The sequence below is a fragment of the Podarcis filfolensis genome, assembly GCF_964270895.1.
Source record: "Podarcis filfolensis genome assembly, chromosome: 8".
Taxonomy (NCBI): domain Eukaryota; kingdom Metazoa; phylum Chordata; class Lepidosauria; order Squamata; family Lacertidae; genus Podarcis; species Podarcis filfolensis.
The window spans coordinates 85,913,245-85,933,588 of NC_139611.1; the positions used below are offsets into that span (position 1 = coordinate 85,913,245).

Sequence of the window (20,344 nt, forward strand, 5' to 3'; positions counted from 1 at the left end):
CATTAGACCCTGGGATCTCAGTGGGGCAATGTGGGCAATAAACCAACCGTATTTACAACGTTTTTCCAAATTCAGGGATGATGTGGGGGAAGACTGTGCTGCCCCCCCCCGATGTTGCTGGAGTCTGATGCCAGTCAGCTCAGCCAGAGGTCTGGGAAGGGGTGTGTGCAGTCCAGCAACACACCCAGGGCAGCTTATGTTGCCCACCCTGCGCTGGCTTCAGCTGGTCTGGCTTCAGCTGTGAGATAGATGGACTGAATTGGGGGGGCACGCAGGTGGGTAACCGAGATGATGCCCCCTCGATGTTCTTGGGCTCCTGACTCCCATCAGCCCTAAAGATCCGGCCTCATGGGAGTGGTAAAGGTAAAGTTCCAGTCGTGGCCGACTCTGGGGTTGCGGCACTCATCTCGCTTTATTGGCTGAGGGAGCCGGCGTACAGCTTCCGGGTCATGTGGCCAGCAGGACTAAGCCACTTCTGGTGAACCAGAGCAGCACACGGAAACGCCGTTTACCTTCCCTCTGGAGTGGTACCTATTTATCTACTTGCATTTGACGTGCTTTCGAACTGCTAGGTTGGCAGGAGCAGGGACCGAGTAACGGGAGCTCACCCCGTCGCGGGGATTCGAACTGCCAACCTTCTCATCGGCAAGTCCTAGGTTCTGTGGTTTAGACCACACCGCCACCCGCATCCCTTCATGGGAGTTGTAGCCTGCCACAAACAAACGTTTCCCTGCTTCATCCTAACCCAGGGATGAGACGTCTTGTGGTGCTGTTTTACAGATTTACTGTGGCCGCATTTGGAAGACTGTGTCCAGTTCTGGTCGCCTTGTCTGAAAAAGGATATTGCAGAGTGGCAAATGCTCAGAAAAGCGCGGGCAAAACCTAGCAAGGGGATGGAGAGACTACTCTTTGAATCCCAGGTGCTGGAAAGCACCGGGGGGTGGGGAATGTTGCTCTCGCACTCAGATCCTGCTTGTGGGGTTCCATTTGGGACCAGTGATTGGCCGCTGTGAGAACTGGAGGAAGGACTCGATGGGCCCTGGGCCTGCGTGTGAGAGACAGAGAAACCGAGAGAATGAGCGCCAGCTTAGAGAGTCACACAGAGCCACTGGCTTCATCTTGGCTCAGTGGTGAGGAATAACAGGAGCCGCAGCCCAGCCCCACTCTGCTTAGGTCCGGATGCTGCCTATTCATTCGCCTTACTGCATTTCTATCCCCCCTGTTCCGCCAAGGAGCTGGAGGCAGGGGCATGGCTTCCCCCCTCCCCATTTAATCTCCAACAGCAGCCCTGTGAGGCAGGTTTGTCTGAGGCGGGCAGTGACAGCCCCATGGCTGAGTGAGGATTCGAACCCAGGTCTCTCCCAGGTCCTAGTCCCGCACACTAACTGCTGTGCCACACTGGCTTTCCTATTCAGACAGTAAGCTCTAGATTATAAGGGTCAGCAAACTTTTTCAGCAGGGGGCTGGTCCACTGTCCCTCAGATCTTGTGGGGGGCCAGACTATCTATCTATCTATCTATCTATCTATCTATCTATCTATCTATCTATCTATCTATCTATATTGGGGGGGGGGGGGATGAACGAATTCCTATGCCCCACAAATAACCCAGAGATGCATTTTAAATAAAAGGACACATTCTACTCATGTAAAAACACGCTGATTCCCGAACCGTCCGCAGGGCGGATTGAGAAGGCGATTGGGCCTTAGTTTGCCTACCCATGATCTAGAAACTTGCTTAAAAAAAATAAAAATCTGCAGCTGCCAAGACACTTTACCCTGGTACTGACCACCAAGGCTGCTTGAACCCCCAGCAACAGCCTGTCTCTTCCCCCCCCTTCCTTCCCACTGCAATGACACCGTGCAGAGGACAGCAGACCCCCTGCATTGCAGCGGGTTGCGCTAGATGACCCGGTGGCGTCCCTTCCAACGCTGCGATCCTATAGCCAGGCGCTGCTGCCCTGCTCCAAAAAGGCGTAAGGAGAAGAAAGGTAGACGGAACCCAAGGTTGCCCCCCGAGGGATGGGGAGAGCTGGCGAACTACAACTCCCATCCTCCTGGGATTTGTAGTCCGGGAGCCCCCCATCCCTTCTCCGATAGGCGCTCCTCTTCGGCCTGCCTCGCAGGGGCGGCGGTGGCGGGTCTCCGCGCGCGCCGCGCTCTGCACATGTTCAGAGAAGCGCCGCCACGCCTCCCCGGCCGAGCCTTTGGTCGGCGGCCGAGGCTCCTCCTCCCCGCGCAGCCGGGCTCGGGCTCGTCGGGCCGGCGAACAAAAGCGGAGGGCGGCGGAGGAGGAGGAGCGACGGAAGAAGGAGAAGGAGGAGAGGAGGAGGAAGAAGAAGAGGCCTCGCGGCGGCCGGGGGCGCACTGAGGACTAGCCGCTTGCGGGGCGACACCGCATCCCTCCCGGCGAGCCGAGGTACGAGGGACGGAATGGGGGACCCCCGGGTCACCAGGGGGCGCAGGCTGGACCCCCTAAATCCCTGGACCCCTCTTCCCGGGGGGGGGGTTACCGCAATGGATCCCCTGACCCCCCGCGGTCCTGGACCCCTCCTCCCGGGGAGCCCTCCCGCAATGGGCGCCCCTCTTTCAGACCCCCCAAAACAATCGCGCCGGTTCTCCGGCCAACTTGGGAAACTCGCCTTTTCCTTGCGCGCGCGCGCAGGGGGTGCTTTTTGGGTGGCCCCGAGGCTGCTCTGTGTGTTTGGGGGGGGTCCCGGTCCCTCTCCTGGTCGCCCCCATTTCCCTCTTTTTATTTTATCTCTGCCATCCCCACCCCATCCCTTTCCCCAGGGAGCTGGGGGGGGGGTCCGCGCCGTCCTGGTTCTCCCCTTCTTCCTTTAACCCCCCCCCCTGCAAGGTGGATTCGGCTCAGAGAGGCAGCGGCTGGCCCCCCAGTTGAACTTCGTGGCTAAGTCCGGGGGGTGGGGTGGGATTTGAACCCACGTCCCCCAGCTTTGATCTCCACCGCAACCCTGTGAGGTAGGTCTGGCCGTGAAAGGCAGCAAACTGAGCCAAGTGGGAGGATTTGAACCCGTGCCCAGAGCAGCCTGGGTGGGGAGGGGGATGCTGGTCTGGTGCGGATCTTGGCCTTGACCTTGCCTGCCTTTCTCCCCCCCACCCCATTAGGCAAGGGGGCTGAGCACCCCCAACGGCAACATGGCACCCCCAAGAGTTTCTTCTCCGTGACCTGCCTTCCTGCCCCCACCTGAATCCGCCCCGGCCGCAAGATGGCGCCGGCCCCCGCCTGCTCCTGGGACATGCCATGGAGGAGTCGCAGCCCCCAGACACCGCGCTAGGGTTCCCCCCCTGCCAGAGGATGGGTCGGGGCAGCCAGGGCAGAGAGGCCTGCCCGCTGGAGGGCGAAGGGGCAGCTGTGGGGAGCCTCCTCCTGTTGGCACTCAACGGGCATCCAAAACGCCGTAGGGCAGAGCCCGGCAGTGACAACAACGACCCTGCAAGCGAAGGGGCGGCCAAGCGTCACCGAGAAGCCCCCCCGGACCCCCGGGCACCCCCCTCGGGGCACCTGGCGCTGGACTACGTGGTGCCCTGCATGAACTTTTACGGGATCTGCGTCAAGGACTCGTTCCTCGGGGAGGTTCTGGGCTCCCGGATTCTGGCGGAGGTGGAGGGGCTCCACCGCAGTGGCAAGTTCCGCGACGGGCAGCTGGTCAGCCAGAGGGCGGTGCCCCCCCACACCATCCGGGGGGACCAGATCGCCTGGGTGGAGGGCTGGGAGCCCGGGTGCCGCGCCATCGGAGAACTCATGGCGCATGTCGACCGGCTCATGCTTCAGTGCGCCGGCAAGCTGGGCACCTACGACATCCGCGGACGGACCAAGGTGAGTTCTGGAGGCGCCCCCAGGGCTCATCTAGTCCAACCCCTGCAGTGCAGGACTCCCAGCTCTCTCTGTGCATGTGCAGAGCGCATTTCCCTCTCTGCGTAAAGTAGGTTCCTACAAAATGCTTTGCTTTCTTGTCCCTGCGCTGGCCTAGAGGGGGCACATCCTGCTTCCAGTGGGTGGGTGTCCGCGTTGACCTTTTGGAATTCTGCACGGGAGCAGAGGACTCTTTTTTTCTGCTTCGTCCATGTGGGATGTGGCATCGTGGGAGGGGGTTTGGGTCGTGTTGCGCCCGTGCTTCTGAATGCGCAGTGGGTGCAGACGTTTAGGTTGGGAAAGCCATTGTATCGCCCTGGAATTGTGTCTTTGGAAGGGACCCCCAGAGGTCATCCATTCCAACCCGCTGCAATGGAGCGATTGCGGCTGAAGAATCCCTGAGAGACGGCCGTCTGACTTCTGCTTAGAAACCTCTGCGGCTCCACCGTTGAGCGGCTCCTTGGCAAGTCCTTCCTCATAATAATATTGATCTTACCCCCTGAAACAGCAGAAAACAAGCTTGCCCCATCTTTATTCCTGCCTTGCAGCGGGTTGGACTGGATGACCTTGTGGGGTCCCTTCCAGATGTACGATTCTAGAATCACAGAACTGCAGCGTTGGAAGGGACCCTGCGGGTCATCCAGTCCAACCCGCTGTAAGGCAGGAATATTTTGCCCCTTTTGGGGCCCGAACCCACAGCCCTCAGGTTAATTGTCTCAAGCTTTACCGACAGGCCTTCTACCCCTGCAGCCTGCGATGCAGGAACCACAGCAGGATCTGGGGGTATTCCTGGTGCCCCGTGCTTTGCCGTGTGCCTGAAATGTTGGGGGCTTTCCCCTGCTCTATGCACCCCCCCAGCAACAGCTGGGCCTTTGGTGGAAACGCTCTGCTGTTGCGGACGCCGGCGACGTCTGGGCCAGGCAGGGCAGGTCCTGGGGGGTCCTGGGCCCTCCTGCATTTGGGGTGGGGGTCTGGGGAGGAGGAGGAGGGGGCTCCCAGGACCCCTGGAGGTGTTGCATTGCAAGGGCACCCTTCCACACCCCGTGTTGCCTCTTTGGGGTGCCCGTTAGGGGTCACTAACTTATCCCACCTGCCAGAGGGAGGTGGGAGCCTTTTCTTGTCTCTGGGGGGTGGCTGGGGGTGTCTTTTTCCGCTTTCCTGGAAAGACAGAAGGAGGCAGAGCGAGTGTCGGCCGGACGAGAACTGTGTCTGTTGTGTAACTAGCGCACAGATAGTTGTGGGGTCCCTGGAGAAGGTGGATTTTGGAATCACTGTGGAATGCACAGCAGGGAAAGAGTGTCTCTGAGGTCGCCTAGGGTGCATTTCTAAGAAACAGCAGCCAACTCACCCTCCTGCGTTCCTGGAACTGGGGGAGGAGCTGAGCCCCTTGGTGTTTGTGTGCTCTGTGGGGCAGGGAAGGGGGCTAGACAGTCTTGTGATGCTGCACCTATCATTTCTGCAAAGAACTTTGCCCCGCTCTCTCTCCTGTTGCAACTGGTGCCGTCATTCTGACCTTCTCCCAGCCCGCCTTTCCCTAAATCGTAGGATCGTTGAGTCGAAGGGCACCCCCAGCGGTCATCTAGCCCAACCCGCTTCAAGGCAGGAATCCCAGCTGAAGGGTCCCTGACAGGAGGCCCTTCAAATTCTGCTTCTTACTCTGCTTCAAACAGCCCTTCTTCCTGTCAGAAAGTTCTTCTGGGTATTGAGTTGGAATCTTCTTTCTTGCAAGTTGAAGCCATGGGTTCAGGTCCTGCCTTCTGGAGCAATCTGGGGTCTGGCTTGGTTGCTCTATTGAAAGGGATAAGGGCTCTGCGTATGCTCAGAGGGCCCCTCACTTCCAAGTTATTTTTATTCTTTATTTATTAAATTTATATACCACCATTTTATCTGAAGATCACAGGACAGTTGACAACACAAACAAACAAACAAACAAACAAACAAACAAACAAACAAACAAACACATTTAAAAGGCCATGGATAGTTTAACAGTCCAAGGCCTGGTTAAATGGGAATGTTTTTGCCTGGTGCCAGAAGATGCTCAGTGAAGTCCCCAGGCAAACCTCCCTGTGGAGAGCATTTCACGAAGCCACCCCAGGAAAGGCCCTGCTCTCGTGCTGCCAGACCTCTCCTTCAGACGGGCACCGGATGATAACCAGAGGATCTGGGTGGGTTCATATGGGGAGAGTCAGCCCTTGAGATATCGCGGTTCCTCGGCAAAACCGGCACTTTGGAAGCGGCCCAGAAACCGTTTGGCAGCCGGCGCAGTCAGACTCCGTCCGTCTTGGCCCAATGAGCAGCCTGGCTGTCCAATTCTACTCCCGCTGGAGTTTCTGAGCCATCCTTGGAGGAAGCCCCATGCAGAAGACCTTGCAGTAATCCAGAATAAATGCTGACAGCCTCTCCCTGCTGGGACCCTCTGGCTCAAACGAGTCCTGGGGCTTAGCTGCGAAGACTGCTTGGCTCAAAGCCATCTCGGAGAGCTCTTTGCGCCCGGATCGGTGTCAGGAGCCACCCAGGCTGACCCTGTGGCTTTTTTGGCAACCCTGGCTGCCCCCTTTTGTCAAGGTCCCCGGCTCCCTCCCTCCCAGTGGGTAAAACTGCTGATGGATGCTGATTTGCCGGACCAGTGCAGAGCTCTTCCCCTCTCACCTCTTCGCTCTGTTTTTGCTTTTTCCAGCAACGTTGGCAGGATCTTTTATTTTTGGGGGGTGGGTGTGGGTTGCGGGGGGCTGGGACGGGGGGATGCAGCATTTGCCCCTGCAGGCAGCCCTGACTCCCCGTTTCCCAGTAGGGAGAGGGATTTGTGAATTCTAGGAAAGGCCCTGTCTGCCTTCATCTCTTTCCTGGAATCAGAGAGAAATTTGCAGCCCTCCAGCTGTTACTGATCTGCAATGCTTGCCATTCTCCCTGCCTTCTGGGAGTTGGAATTTGATCGCATCTGGGGGGGGGGCGGGGTTTGCTGAGGACGGCATAATATTTTTTTGGGGAGGCAAGGTGGGGTAGAGGCAGTGTTAGAAACCCAGATTTATAAGCGAATCGGAATGCCTGGGTGCCATTTATTGGAATTTATTGTGATTTATTTATTATTCATTTCATTCTACTCCGCTTCATATTTTAAAGGGGAAAAAACACCTCAAAGCGGTTTATAACACGTTACAACATCAAATAAAACAATCCAGAATAAACCAGATTCAAGCTTCAAGGAAAATATTTCAGATCCTTCTCTAAGTGACGTTTGGCTTTCTCTGTATTTATTCACCTACTTAGTTTCTTGAGCTGCCCCATAGCAGAAGTTCCTTAGGAAGCCATTGTGGTGTAGTGGTTCGAGTGTCGGACCTGGGAGATCAGGGTTCGAATCCCCACTCTGTCATGAAGCTCACTGGGTCACCTTGGAGTCAGTCGCAGCCTCGTAACCTCCCTCGCAGGGTCGTTGTAGGGAGCAGCTAGACTGGTGACTGGGAGCGGCCGCCAAGACCACATAACACCAGTCTTGAAAGACCTACATTGGCTTCCAGTACGTTTCCGAGCACAAATCAAAGTGTTGGTGCTGATCTTTAAAGCCCTAAACGGCCTCGGTCCAGTATATCTGAAGGAGCGTCTCTGCCATCGTTCTGCCCTGACACTGAGGTCCAGCGCCGAGGGCCTTCTGGCGGTTAACTCACTGCGAGAAGCAAAGCTACAGGGAACCAGGCAGAAGGCCTTCTCGGTGGTGGCACCTGCTCTGTGGAACGCCCTCCCACCAGATGTCAAAGAGATAAACAACTATCTGACATTTAGAAGACATCTGAGGGCAGCCCTGTTTAGAGAAGTTTTTAATGTGTGACATTTTAATGTATTTTTAATCTTTGTTGGAAGCCGCCCAGAGTGGCCGGGGAAGTACAAGTAAACAATAATAATAATATTAATAATAATACAGTGGTACCTCGGGTTAAGTACTTAATTCATTCTGGAGGTCCGTTCTTAACCTGAAACTGTTCTTAACTTGAGGTACCACTTTAGCTAATGGGGTCTCCTGCTGCCGCCACCATGCAATTTCTGTTCTCATCCTGAAGCAAAGTTCTTAACCTGAGGTATTATTTCTGGGTTAGCTGAGTCTATAACCTGAAGCGTATGTAACCCGAGGTACCACTGTAATAATAATAATAATAATAATAATTATTATTAATGATAATTAACGGAGGAGGGGGTGAGCCATGTGCCAAGCTGGCGCCCAGAGATCTCCACTGGATTGCAGTTGGACCCAGGGCAGTTGCAAAACATGCCTGGCGAATTTTGAACTCTGGACCGAGCAACCCTGAAGTGTGCCTGTGCTCTGGGAGCTGCACCACTGTGGGGCTGGCTTGAGGGAGGCATGTTCTCTCCTCCGCCCCTGGGGGTGGGGGTGCCAGCTGGATTTCTGCATTGTGGGGGGTTGGACTAGATGGCCCCTGGGGTCCCTTCCTTGTGGCAACTGAAAGGCAAGCCTGTTAATTGAGGTGGGGCCCCCAGTGCCGTCCTCTCGAACGATCCCCTAATGCGGACACTGCAATAAAATCCACAGGGGCCTCTGTTTTTACTGTAGAAGCTGCAATGGTGAGGCCTCCCCTCCTGCCCCACCAGCTTCCATGGGGCTCAGCTGTGTTGGCCCCCTTCTCACCCTTTGGAAAGTGCTCCTGCACAGACACCCTGGTGCAGGAGACTTGCCTTGGGCATATTCCCCTGGGGGCGGCAGCCTCAGGCCAGAGGGAGGTTCTTGCTGCCCAGGACTCCTGGGTCCTCTTCTTTGACGGTGGGGAGGGCCTGAGAGTCCAAAGTTTTTCCTTACTGGGTTGCTGCCAGGATTTTAAAGCAGGTGCAGAAAGGGGACAGGGGGAGGAAGCCCAAATTCCTGGATTCCAACCCCATCTCCCCAAAAAAGCCGGTCCGATTTTATATTTTTATTCTGCTTTCCAGCAAACCCTGAGCTCCCTGTGATTCACAACAGCCTTTCAGAAAGCCACAGAGATCAAACGCAGCTGCAGATTCGCCGCAGCAATTAATGCTGTTCGGTCAAGTCGCAGCCGCTCCGAGCGTTGCCAGGATACTTCCTCCAGAACGGTGGGAAATGGTCCAGCGGCTGCTTATCGCATCCTTTGTTCCCCTGCACCCCCACTGCGGTGGGTGCACAAAATTGGGGCCCTGCCAGCCTGCCAGAGAGCTGATTCTTGGCTTGACTCAGTGTGGGTTTGTGTGGGGTCTCCCTCCATGTCCTGGCACGACCCCTGCAGGCGCCTAGCGAAGGGGAAACCGAGGCACAGCAGGCCACCCCCCTTCCCGCCGCCTCCTGGAGCGCGAAGGGGCTCATTATCTCGAGGCGTCTGAGGGCAGAGCTGAGCCGTGTCCTCGGCTGACCCCGCCGGCAGCCTTCCACGCTTTGGTCCGAGAGCAGATCCTGCGTCACGGGGACTTCATGTCCTTGGTGCTACCGGGAATGCGAGGGAACAGGACGCACCAGCCTTTGGCCACCTGGGGGGGGTGGGGAGAGAGATTACAGCCTCTCTCGCCTCCTTCTCTGCCCCCCCTTCTGCTGTGGACTTTCTTGCAGGGTTGAGAAGCGGTGAGATTTTGGCCACTGGCTTTGCTTGCAAGCCCACTTTATTTTTGTTTGTTTGTTGGGGGGCAGAGATCTGTTGGAAAATCATTTGCCCCCCCCCCCCCCGCCCAGCGTCTCCTTCCTGGCCAGGCAGCAAACGGTGACCCTTTCTTGTCTCTCTCTCTCTAAGCCCCCTCTCCAAAATCTCAGGTGTCAGCCCTTCAATAATAATAATAATAATAATAATAATAATAATAATTCATAGCCCAACACCCCTCCAATCTTCACCTCCTTCTTCTTCTTCTTCTTCATAATAATAATAATAATAAATTTTATTTATATCCCGCTCTCCCCAGCCGAAGCCGGGCTCAGAGCGGCTAACAACAGTAAAATGATAAAACATTATAAAATCATTTCATTATAAAATTAATTCCAATCAGATTTCATTTCTCAAGCTTTCTCCCCTCCAGAATTTCCTCTCCAGGGCTTTGACTTTTGAAGTAGTTTTGCTGTTCCCCCGCTTTCCGTTTTAGCAGTGGAGAGGGGCCCCTGGGCACACGCAGAATTCTTTCTGCTCAGGGTCGAGGGACCCTAAAAAGGTGTCGCGTGTTTTGGATTTGCACGGGGGGCGTTTGTGGGAGCGCATCCCGTCTTTGTCTCGCAGGGACAAAGGGCCCGCAGTGCGGGGAAGAAGTACCCCAAGGAAGTTGGTGGGGGGAGGGAGCAAGTTCTTGGGGTCGGGAGCCCCCTGGCAGCCTTGGGGACCCCTCCTCAAACTGTTCTCAGGATGGAGGCTTGGCTTCTGCTGTGCTCAAAGCCAGGGCAGTTTTGTTCTCATTTTTCATAAATTACAGTCACACCTCGGGTTGAAGTTGCTTCAGGTTGAGCGCTTCCGGGTTTCGCCGCTCGCGCATGCGCAGATGCTCAAAAATGACGTCATGCGCACGCATGGAAGCTGCGAATCGCAACATGTGCAGACGCGGGTTGCGTTTACTTCAGGATGCAAACAGGGCTCTGGAACAGATCCTGTTTGTATCCAGAGGTACCACTGTATATTGAATTGTTTTTAATGTTGTGTTTTGATGCAGTAACCTACCCAGGGTCCCTTATGAGGGCGGGTTATCAATATATAATCAATTATCATTTTAAACTATAGTTACCCTTGCTAACTATTTTATTTATTTTCAATTATTTTTATTACCAATTGTTAATCGTTAATTATTTTAAAAATTATATTCTAATCTAATTATTATTATTATTATTATTATTAATAATAATAATAATAAACCTGAATCCTGAAAAGGCAGAGATGTGCTGTATCCCAGGTTCTCAAGTCTAGGCTGGGAGGCTGTGCTCCCCTGCACTTTGGGGGAGGGCTCCTGGATTTCCCCCTGTTCCTGGGGGGCTCAGGTGGCCTCAGTATTGGGGACACGCACACTTTTATCTCCATCTACAGCCCCTTTTGGACAGAGACGACTTGGCCGCTACAACTCCACGCTCTGGCAATTTTCAGGCTGGATTACTGCAATGTGCTCCTCCTGGGGCTGCCCTTGAAGACTGCTGGGAAACTTTGGTCGGTCCCAAACATGGCAGCCCGATTCCTGTCTAGGATTCTCTTTAGATCTCCTATGAGCCCCAATTTAGAGCAGCTGGTTGCCGGTTCTTTTCCGGACCTAATTCAAGGTCCTCTGTCCTCTCCCCCCATGCTTTTCAACATCTACATGCAACCGCTGGGAGAGATCATCAGGGGGTTTGGGCTGGGTGTTCACCAGTATGCAGATGACACCCAGCTCTGCTTCTCTTTCAAATCAGAACCAGTGAAGGCAGTGAAGGTCCTGTGTGAGTGTCTGGAGGCAGTTGGAGGATGGATGGCGGCTAACAGATTGAATCCTGACAAGACGGAAGTACTGTTTTGGGGGGACAGGAGATGGGCAGGTGTGGAGGACTCCCTGGTCCTGAATGGGGCAACTGTGCCCCTGAAGGACCAGGTGCGCAGCCTGGGAATAATTTTGGACTCACAGCTGTTCATGGAGGCCCAGGTCAATTCTGTGTCCAGGGCAGCTGTCCATCAACTCCATCTGGTACACAGGATGAGACCCTCCCTGCCCGCAGACTGTCTCGCCAGAGTGGTGCATGCTCTGGTTATCTCTCGCTTGGACTACTGCAATGCGCTCTACGTGGGGCTCCCTTTGAAGGTGACCCGGAAACTACAACTAATCCAGAATGCGGCAGCTAGACTGGTGACTGGGAGTGGCCGCTGGGACCACATAATACTGGTCTTGAAAGACCTACACTGGCTCCCAGTACATTTCCGAGCATAATTCTCAAAGTGTTGGTGCTGACCTTTAAAGCCCTAAATGGCCTCGGTCCAGTATACCTGAAGGAGCGTCTCCACCCCCATCATTCAGCCCAGACACTGAGGTCCAGTGCCGAGGGCCTTCTGGCGGTTCCCTCGCTACGAGAAGCCAAGTTACAAGGAACCAGGCAGAGGGCCTTCTTGGTAGTGGCACCTGCCCTGTGGAACGCCCTCCCACCAGATGTCAAAGAGAACAACAACTACCAGACTTTTAGAAGACATCTGAAGGCAGCCCTGTTTAGGGAAGCTTTTAATGTTTAATAGGTTATTGTATTTTAGTGTTTTGTTGGAGGCCGCCCAGAGTGGCTAGGGAGGCCCAGCCAGATGGGCGGGGTATAAATAATAAATTATTATTATTATTTAAACACCTCCTCACGGGTGTTTAAAGCCCTGGGCGACTCGGGACCCCAAAACATGAACGTCTTGCTTCCTTTGCCGCAGACTCTTCTGGGTGCTGAGACAGGCACCTTGCTGGTTCCTCCGGCTGTAGGGGCTCCAGGTGGGTGGGTGGGTGGCAGCCCAGGGGGAGGAGAGGGTCTTCTGTTGAGGCCCCTTGGCTTGGGGACCCCCTCCCCACTGAGATGTGCCTTGCACCTTCCTTGCACTGCTTTCATCTTTTGCTGAAGACTCACCTGTTTGCTCTGGCTCTCGGCACTCAAGGTGCATGTTTCTAGGGACCCGCCTTACAGCGGGAAGTTATCCTAAAGTGCTTTTAACAATGAGCTTTAATTCTTGCACATTAGGATGTTGGGGAGAAGGACAGGCAAGGAATAGGTGGACAAAAAGGTAAAGGTAAAGGGACCCCTGACCATTAGGTCCAGTCGTGGCTGTCTCTGGGGTTGCGGCGCTCATCTCGCTTTACTGGCCGAGGGAGCCGGCGTGCAGCTTCCGGGTCATGTGGCCAGCATGACTAAGCTGCTTCTGGCGAACCAGAGCAGCACACAGAAATGCCGTTTACCTTCCCGCCGGAGTGGTATCTATTTATCTACTTGCACTTTGACGTGCTTTCGAACTGCTAGGTTGGCAGGAGCAGGGACCGAGCAACGGGAGCTCACCCCGTCATTGCGGGGATTCGAACCGCCGACCTTCTGATCGGCAAGCCCTAGGCTCTGTGGTTTAGCCCACAGCGCCACCTGCGTCCCTAGGTGGACAAAGAAGCTGGCAAATTCCTGCCTTGCTCGGGGTTGGGCTAGATGATCTCCGGGTTCCCTTCCGACTCGACCATTCCAGGATTCCATGAAAGGATTTGGTCTTTCTGCCGAAGAGGCTTCCGGACTCGACTTGGGTTGTTTTAAGAATTGGACACCCCCAAATTCCTTGTGTCTGCCTGCCTGCCTCTCCTCTTTCCTTTCCTGCTCGCCCCCCGATGCATGCTGCCCCCTAGGAAAAGCTACAGACTGGCCTCCTCCGCTGTTGCCCACCCAGCCCCAGAGTGGGGGTGCTAGGGGTGGGCGCTTTGCAAATTAATCTCCCCATCTGCCCTATGCAGACCGCTTTCCAAAAGGGAGAATACGGGCTTTGGCTCCTTGTTTTTGCTTCCTGGTTGCCTAGAGGCGACTCTCCCTTCTTCATAGGCGAGCCGGGAGGTGGAGCTCCTGGCAGGGGGGGCGGAGCTGGGAAGAGGCGGTCCTGGAGCTGTGTTTGGTCCGACCCCTGGCATTGACCCCTCCCTCCTCTCCCTTCCCCCCTCCCCTCCAGGCCATGGTGGCATGTTACCCCGGCAACGGCAGGGGGTACCTGCGCCACGTGGACAACCCTCACGGAGACGGGCGCTGCGTCACTTGCATCTATTACCTAAACCGGCACTGGGACAGCAAGGTACGTGGGGGAGGGGGGGCTCTGCACCTGCCACCTGCCCCTCTGTCCACCCCCCTGGTCTCATGCATGGCACACATTTCCTCTTCCCCGACGCCCTGCCCTCCGTTCTGTGCCCCTTCCTCTGCCCCCTCCAGCAGGCGAAACTCCTGTGCTCAGGGGGCCGGCCCTGCGCAGTAGGACGCCTGGGTTCCTTCAGCAGCCTAGGACTCCGGGGTCCTGCTCTCGGCTTGCGGAAGAAGAAAGTTTGGAGGCGAAGAGCGCAGGGCTCAGTCCTGGGGCCACGAGAAGCATCGATAGAAAGTGTGTGCATCTGAGCATATGCAGAGTGCCTGCCCAGTGTCGGCGGATTGCAGGGACTGGGCTTTGACTATCTGGTGCACACAGAAAGTCCCAGCCAAAGTCTTTTGGCCGTGGGGTCTTTCCGCCAGGACTCCTGGGTTCTTTCCGTTGCGGAGGCTCAGCGGAGAGCTTATGAAAGGAGAAGGTCTCTGCCGAGAGTGGGCCTGATCTGTGAAGCTTCTGGTCCAACGTCCTGTCCTCACAGTGGCCAAAGAGCCCATAGATCCTAGGAATCGTGATAGACTGCTCCTGACGCTGGAGGTTCCATTAGAGCAAAAGTAGAGCCTGGCTGCATCAGGCCAAAGGGGGCCCATCATCGAGTCCGGCATCCGGTCCTCACAGCAGCCCGCTAGATGCCCATTATGCAAAACCAGCCAGCAGGATTCGAGCACAAGAGCAACTCTCCCATCCTAGGGTTTCCAGACACTGGGATTCAGAGGCTGAGCAGAGCCTTTGCGGCCAGTAGCCACTGAGAACCTTACTGATTTCCACGAATTTGTCTGATATTTTGAAGCTGTGGCCCTTACTGCCTCCAGTGGCAGAGAGTTCCACAGTCTGACTAAGTGGCACACTAAGAAGGATTTCCTATCATCTGTCCTGAATATTCTGACTTGGCGTTATGAGAGAAGGAGAAAAACGTCCGTCACGTCACATCTTAACTCTGCTTTTCCCTAAACAGGGGAGTCCCAAATGCTGCAACCGTTTTCCGTAGGGGAAATTCCCTGGCTCTGTTCTGGGGTTGCAAGACAGATGCGAACCCTCATAGAATCATAGAGTTGGAAGAGACCACAAGGGCCATCGAGTCCAACCCCCTGCCAAGCAGGAAACACCATCAGAGCACTCCTGACATATGGTTGTCAAGCCTCTGCTTAAAGACCTCCAAAGAAGGAGACTCCACCACACTCCTTGGCAGCAAATTCCACTGTCAAACAGCTCTTACTGTCAGGAAGTTCTTCCTAATGTTTAGGTGGAATCTTCTTTCTTGTAGTTTGGAACCATTGCTCTGTGTCCGCTTCTCTGGAGCAGCAGAAAACAACCTTTCTCCCTCCTCTATGTGACATCCTTTTATATATTTGAACATGGCTATCATATCACCCCTTAACCTCCTCTTCTCCAGGCTAAACATGCCCAGCTCCCTTAGCCGTTCCTCATAAGGCATCGTTTCCAGGCCTTTGACCATTTTGGTTGCCCTCCTCTGGACACGTTCCAGTTTGTCAGTGTCCTTCTTGAACTGTGGTGCCCAGAACTGGACACCGTACTCCAGGTGAGGTCTGACCAGAGCAGAATACAGTGGCACTATTACTTCCCTTGATCTAGATGCTATACTCCTATTGATGCAGCCCAGAATTGCATTGGCTTTTTTAGCTGCCGCGTCACACTGTTGGCGCCACACTGTCGCGTCACCCTCAAGCTACCTAGTCCAACATTGTGAACTCCCCCCCAATTTGGCCAACCAGATACTCCTGGGGAAAACCCCTCAGGCAATCGCCCTTCTCTCTAAATGAGTATTCATGTGGTAGACTGCTTTTAAGCCTGGAGGTTCCATTTTTGCCATCCTGGATAAAAGTCTTGGAGCGAGAGAACCTCGCCATCCGTTTTGCAGCAGGGAATTTCACAGGTCAATTCTTCCTGGGTTTGGAGAGTGGAGTGGTGTGTGTGTGTAGGGGGGGGATAGACTCTGTCCCCCCCACCCCCTTTCAATATTCCTGATTTCCCGTCTTCCCTGATCCTTGGTCATGACAGCTGCGGCTGATGGGAGTTGGAGGCCCATACTTCTAGGAAAGAGATTGAGAATAAAAACGCCCAGATCACAAGGCCGTTTTGCAAAATCTGTGGTGCAACCGGATTGGGGGTCCAGTGCCCCGTTCTGGTTGCCTTGTCTCAAAATGGATATTGAAGAGTTGGGAAAAGAAAAGGTTGCAGCGTTCGGGACTTTTCAGGAAAGGCAACCGAGAGGCAGGGATGCTTTAGCCGAGATTCCTGCATCGCAGGGGGTTGGACTAGAAGACCTTTGGGGTCCCCCCCAACCTGACAAGTTTTTGGCCCCCCCCACCCAATAACACTACATCTGATTGATTGATTGAATTTATATACTGCCCGATACCTGAAGGTCTCGGCAAATTCCCAGAAAAGAACTCAAGGGCATATGATGAAGATTCAGGACGGATAAGTCGTTCTTCACGCAGCAGGGAGTTCAACTGCGGAACTCACTTCCACTAGAGGCAGCATCGATCACCAACTTGGATATCTATCAGAGAGGTTTGGACCAATTCCCAGAGGAAGAGGAGAGGGCTTTGGGTGGCTCCTAGCCAGGATAATTATGCTCAGCCCTGGAGGCAGGGAACCCCAGGAGCGGAGAAGGGTCTTGTGTTCGAATCCTGTTGGGGGTTTCCCCAGGCATCTGTTCAGCCACTGTGAGAACAGGATTCTGGCTTGATCCATCCTCCAGACTCCTCTTCTAGTCCTACTTGCATCGGTTGGGGTGGGGGCCACCGGTGCCCACCCCCTAACCTGGATCTCCAGGCAGCCCTGTTTAGGGAAGCTTTTAACATTTGATGGATTTTAATATTTCGTTGGAAGCTGCCAAGAGTGGGTGGGGAAACCCAGCCAGATGGGCGGGGTATAAATAATAAATTATTGTTATTATTCCACATCCAAGGTGCTCCCACTTGCACCCCAGAGCAACCGGGGCCCCAATCCCTGGCTAGAGCATCGCCCCAACTTCCTGCCACAGGCCCTTTCCTTGAGCTGTTGCACTTGCCCTTCCGTGCCCCAGATGCACCCATACGACCGTCTCTTTGAGCTCCCTGAATGCCCAGTCAGGAAGTCCTCTTGCAGTATTCTCACGTCCCCACCCAAGGGTGCCTGGGAGGGGCAGGAGGCGAATGAACGACTTGGGGGTCAGTTTCCGCTGCCCAAGGCAGCGTGCCCAAAGGACTCTGCCTGAGGTCCATCTGCGAAGGGGCCTTTGACGTCTCCCCGTCTGTGCCAGGTTCACGGTGGGATCCTGCAGATCTACCCTGAAGGACGCTCGGTGGTGGCCAACATCGAGCCCATCTTTGACCGGCTGCTCATCTTCTGGTCCGACCGGCGCAACCCCCACGAAGTGAAGCCAGCTTACGCCACCAGGTAACGGGGAGGGGTGGGCAAGAGAAGTTGATGAACTATGTAGAACTGGCAAAAATGGTCCTGAATGGGGTAACTGTGCCCCTGAAGGACCAGGTGCGCAGCCTGGGAGTCATTTTGGACTCACAGCTGTCCATGGAGGCGCAGGTCAATTCTGTATCCAGGGCAGCTGTTTACCAGCTCCATCTGGTACGCAGGATGAGACCCTCCCTGCCTACAGACTGTCTCGCTAGAGTGGTGCATGCTCTAGTTATCTCCCGCTTGGACTACTGCAATGCGCTCTACGTGGGGCTACCTTTGAAGGCGACTCGGAAACCAACTAATCCAGAATGCAGGGGAAGGGGATCAAGTTGATTCCAAGCCAAAGGCCAGGCGGAACAACTGTCTTACAGGCCTTGCGGACAGAAATCAGATCCTGCAGAAGGGAGAAGTGTCCCTGTGTGCAGAAATCTCTGTGTGTTTGGCTCTGGCTTCCCAAATTGCATTTTAGTGCCTGGGATGGAGAACTGGGGGGCAGTCCCCTCTCCAGGGGCGGTTGTCCTGCACAAGCCCCACCGAGCCGAGCATGAGCTGTGCGAGAGCTCCGCTCCTCGGCACCGCACAGGATCCGTGCAAAACTGTCGCTTTCCCCCTAGGTACGCCATCACCATCTGGTACTTTGACGCCAAGGAGCGGGCAGAAGCCAAAGGGAGGCACCAACTGGGTACGTGGACGGGCAACTAGGTACTGGGGCTCACTGGCACCGGGGAGTGGGGTGGGGGCAGCCGGGGCACAGAGGGCAAGCCCACAGACCGACTGCTAGCGCTTGGGGCTCCGTTTGTGCTGGTACGGGAAAAGGACCTCTGAGCGCGTGCAGAGTTCCTCCCCTCTCCACAGCCTCCTGGAACTGGGTGAGGGTAGCAGGGCCCCCTAAAAAGTACCTTTTGCAGAAAAGCTGACTTTTTTGGGGTGACCTTTGTTCTTTCCCCCCCAAAGCTCAGAAAAAGGTGCCAGAGTCCTCTCCCGGCGGGGCACAGGAAAAGGGGCCAACTTGACGGACAGCTGGGTGTTGCCGCCGTGGGATCCTGACCGCCAAAGACCCTGCGCTCTCTTTGGCCATTTCAAGCTGCCTGTTGCCGCCTTTGCTGCCGCCTGTGTCCGCTGACGCTGCCCCCCCCAACTCTGGCCGGCTGCAGCTGGAAGGCCTTTGACCACAGCCCAGGAGGAGAGGAAGATGATGATGAAGAAGAAGAAGAAAAAAGGGGCTGTCGAGAGGCAGCTGGACCTTGAGAAGAAAGGGTGTGCGTTTGTGTGTGTGTGTTTGTGTGAATGGTGTGCGTGTGTAGGTGCAGCCCCCCCCCCCCAGGGAGAGGGTGGCCTTTGTGTTTTCCTTCTGCCGCATCAGAAGGGACCCCCGGGTGCCGGGAAACCCTTGTCCAGCAGGACCCTCCCGGTCTCCCCCTGCCTGCCCCCAGCGCCAGCGCTTGGTCCTGCTCATTTTAATCCATCTGCGAAATGAGAGAGAGAAAGAGGGAGCAGGAAACGAGGGAGCGTGGAAGAGCAGAAAAAGAGAGGGGTGGTGAGAGAACGAGCCGCCCCGTGGATGAGACGGAATAAACATCAGCTCATGGAAGCGATCTCAGACTTGTTTGTTTTTTGGGAATAGGGGTGGGGGGCAGAAGAGGGAGCCAGGGCTCCTGGACCACCCCTCTTCTGCTCTGGGAAAGGGGTGGGGGGCATTTGAGCGGTTCACTTGTCACACTGGTGGGTCTAAAGCAGGCACCCCCAAACTCGGCCCTCCAGCTGTTTTTGGGACTACAACTCCCATCGTCCCTAGCTAGCAGGACCAGTGGTCAGGGATGATGGGAATTGTAGTCTCAGAAAACATCTGATTTAGAGTTGTCCCCATCTCATCCTCTGAAGTCCCTGCACCCCCATTTCTCGGTGGAACGAGGATTTAATTATCTGCACTTGTATCCAACCTTTTCTCCAAGTTGCTCAAGGTACGTAGTTCTCCTTCCTCCTGCTTTAATTCCCACAAGAAGCCTGTGAGTTCTAGGGTAAGGAGAGAGAGAGAGAGATTCTCTCTCTGTAGAATCGCAGAATTGGAAGGGACCCCCAGGGATCATCTAGTCTGACCCCTGCAATCCATGACAGATGGACAGACACCGAACCTTTGCTCAAAAACTTCTAAGGAAGGAGAGTCCACTGCCGTCCGAGAGAATCCGTTCCACTGTCAAACAGCTCTTACTGATGTCAAAAAGTTCCTCCTGATGTTGAGTCAGAATCTCCTTTCTCGTAATTTGAAGCCATTGGTTTGGGTTCGAGTCATGCCCTCCAGAGCAGAAGAAAACAAGTTTGCTCTGTCTTCTGTGTGACAGCCCTTGAGATATTGGTAGATGGCTATCCTATCTCCTCTTTTCCAGGCTAAACATACCCAGCTCCTTCAACCGTTCCTCATCAGGCTCAGTTTCCAGACCCTTGATCAGGGGTCAGCAAACTTTTTCAACAGGGGGCCGGTCCACTGTCCCTCAGACCTTGTGGGGGGTCGGACTGTATTTTGCAGGGGGGGGAATGAACGAATTCCTACGCCCCACAAATAACCCAGAGATGCATTTTAAATAAAAGCACACATTCTACTCATGTAAAAACACCAAGCAGGCCTCACAAATAACCCAGAGATGCATTTTAAATACAGTCATACCTCGGGTTGAAGTTGCTTCAGGTTGAGCATTTTCAGGTTACGCTCTGCGGTGACCCGGAAGTAACGGAACGTGTTACTTCCGGGTTTCGCCACTCGCGCATGCGCAGACGGTCAAAATGATGTCACGGGCATGCGCAGAAGCGGCGACTCATGACCTGCACACACGCAGACGCAGGTTATGTTCGCTTCAGGATGTGAACGGGGCTCCGGAACGGATCCCGTTTGTATCCAGAGGTACCACTGTATAAGGACACATTCTACTCATGTAAAAACACACTGATTCCCAGACCGTCTGTGGGCCGGATTTAGAAGGCGATTGGGCCAGATCCGGCCCCCGGGCCTTAGTTTGCCTACCCATGTCCTTGATCATCTTGGTCACCCTCCTCTGCACACCTTCCCGCTTGTCAATATCCTTCAAGTTGGGCAAAGACTCCAGGTGGGATCTGACCAAGGCAATAAAACATTTCCAAAATTGCCACTGCACATTTAAATTGGCATGTGCAAGTTTGCTGTGGGAGCGGCCGCAGAGACCACATAACACCAGTCCTGAAAGACCTACACTGGCTCCCAGTACGTTTCCGGGCACAATTCAAAGC

At 54.8% G+C, this 20,344-nt stretch overlaps 2 protein-coding genes across 3 annotated transcripts in view; one reads left to right on the forward strand and one right to left on the reverse strand.

Annotated features, from left to right (window-relative positions):
* Positions 1 to 20,344, reverse strand: part of LOC310768730 (cytochrome P450 2F3-like) — a 182,172-nt gene that overhangs the window by 63,367 nt on the left and 98,461 nt on the right. The window lies entirely within an intron of this gene.
* EGLN2 (egl-9 family hypoxia inducible factor 2) lies at positions 2,262 to 18,677 on the forward strand. Of its 2 annotated transcripts, XM_083627797.1 has the most exons (6): positions 2,268 to 2,417; positions 3,128 to 3,839; positions 13,481 to 13,600; positions 16,932 to 17,068; positions 17,701 to 17,768; positions 18,041 to 18,677. In XM_083627797.1, the coding sequence occupies exons 2-6, from the start codon at positions 3,264 to 3,266 to the stop codon at positions 18,097 to 18,099; spliced, it is 960 nt and encodes a 319-aa protein (XP_083483923.1). In that variant the 5' UTR covers positions 2,268 to 2,417; positions 3,128 to 3,263; the 3' UTR covers positions 18,100 to 18,677. The 2 variants fall into 2 exon arrangements, with proteins under 2 accessions (XP_083483924.1, XP_083483923.1); XM_083627798.1 differs by lacking the exon at positions 13,481 to 13,600 and having other exon boundaries at positions 2,262 to 2,417.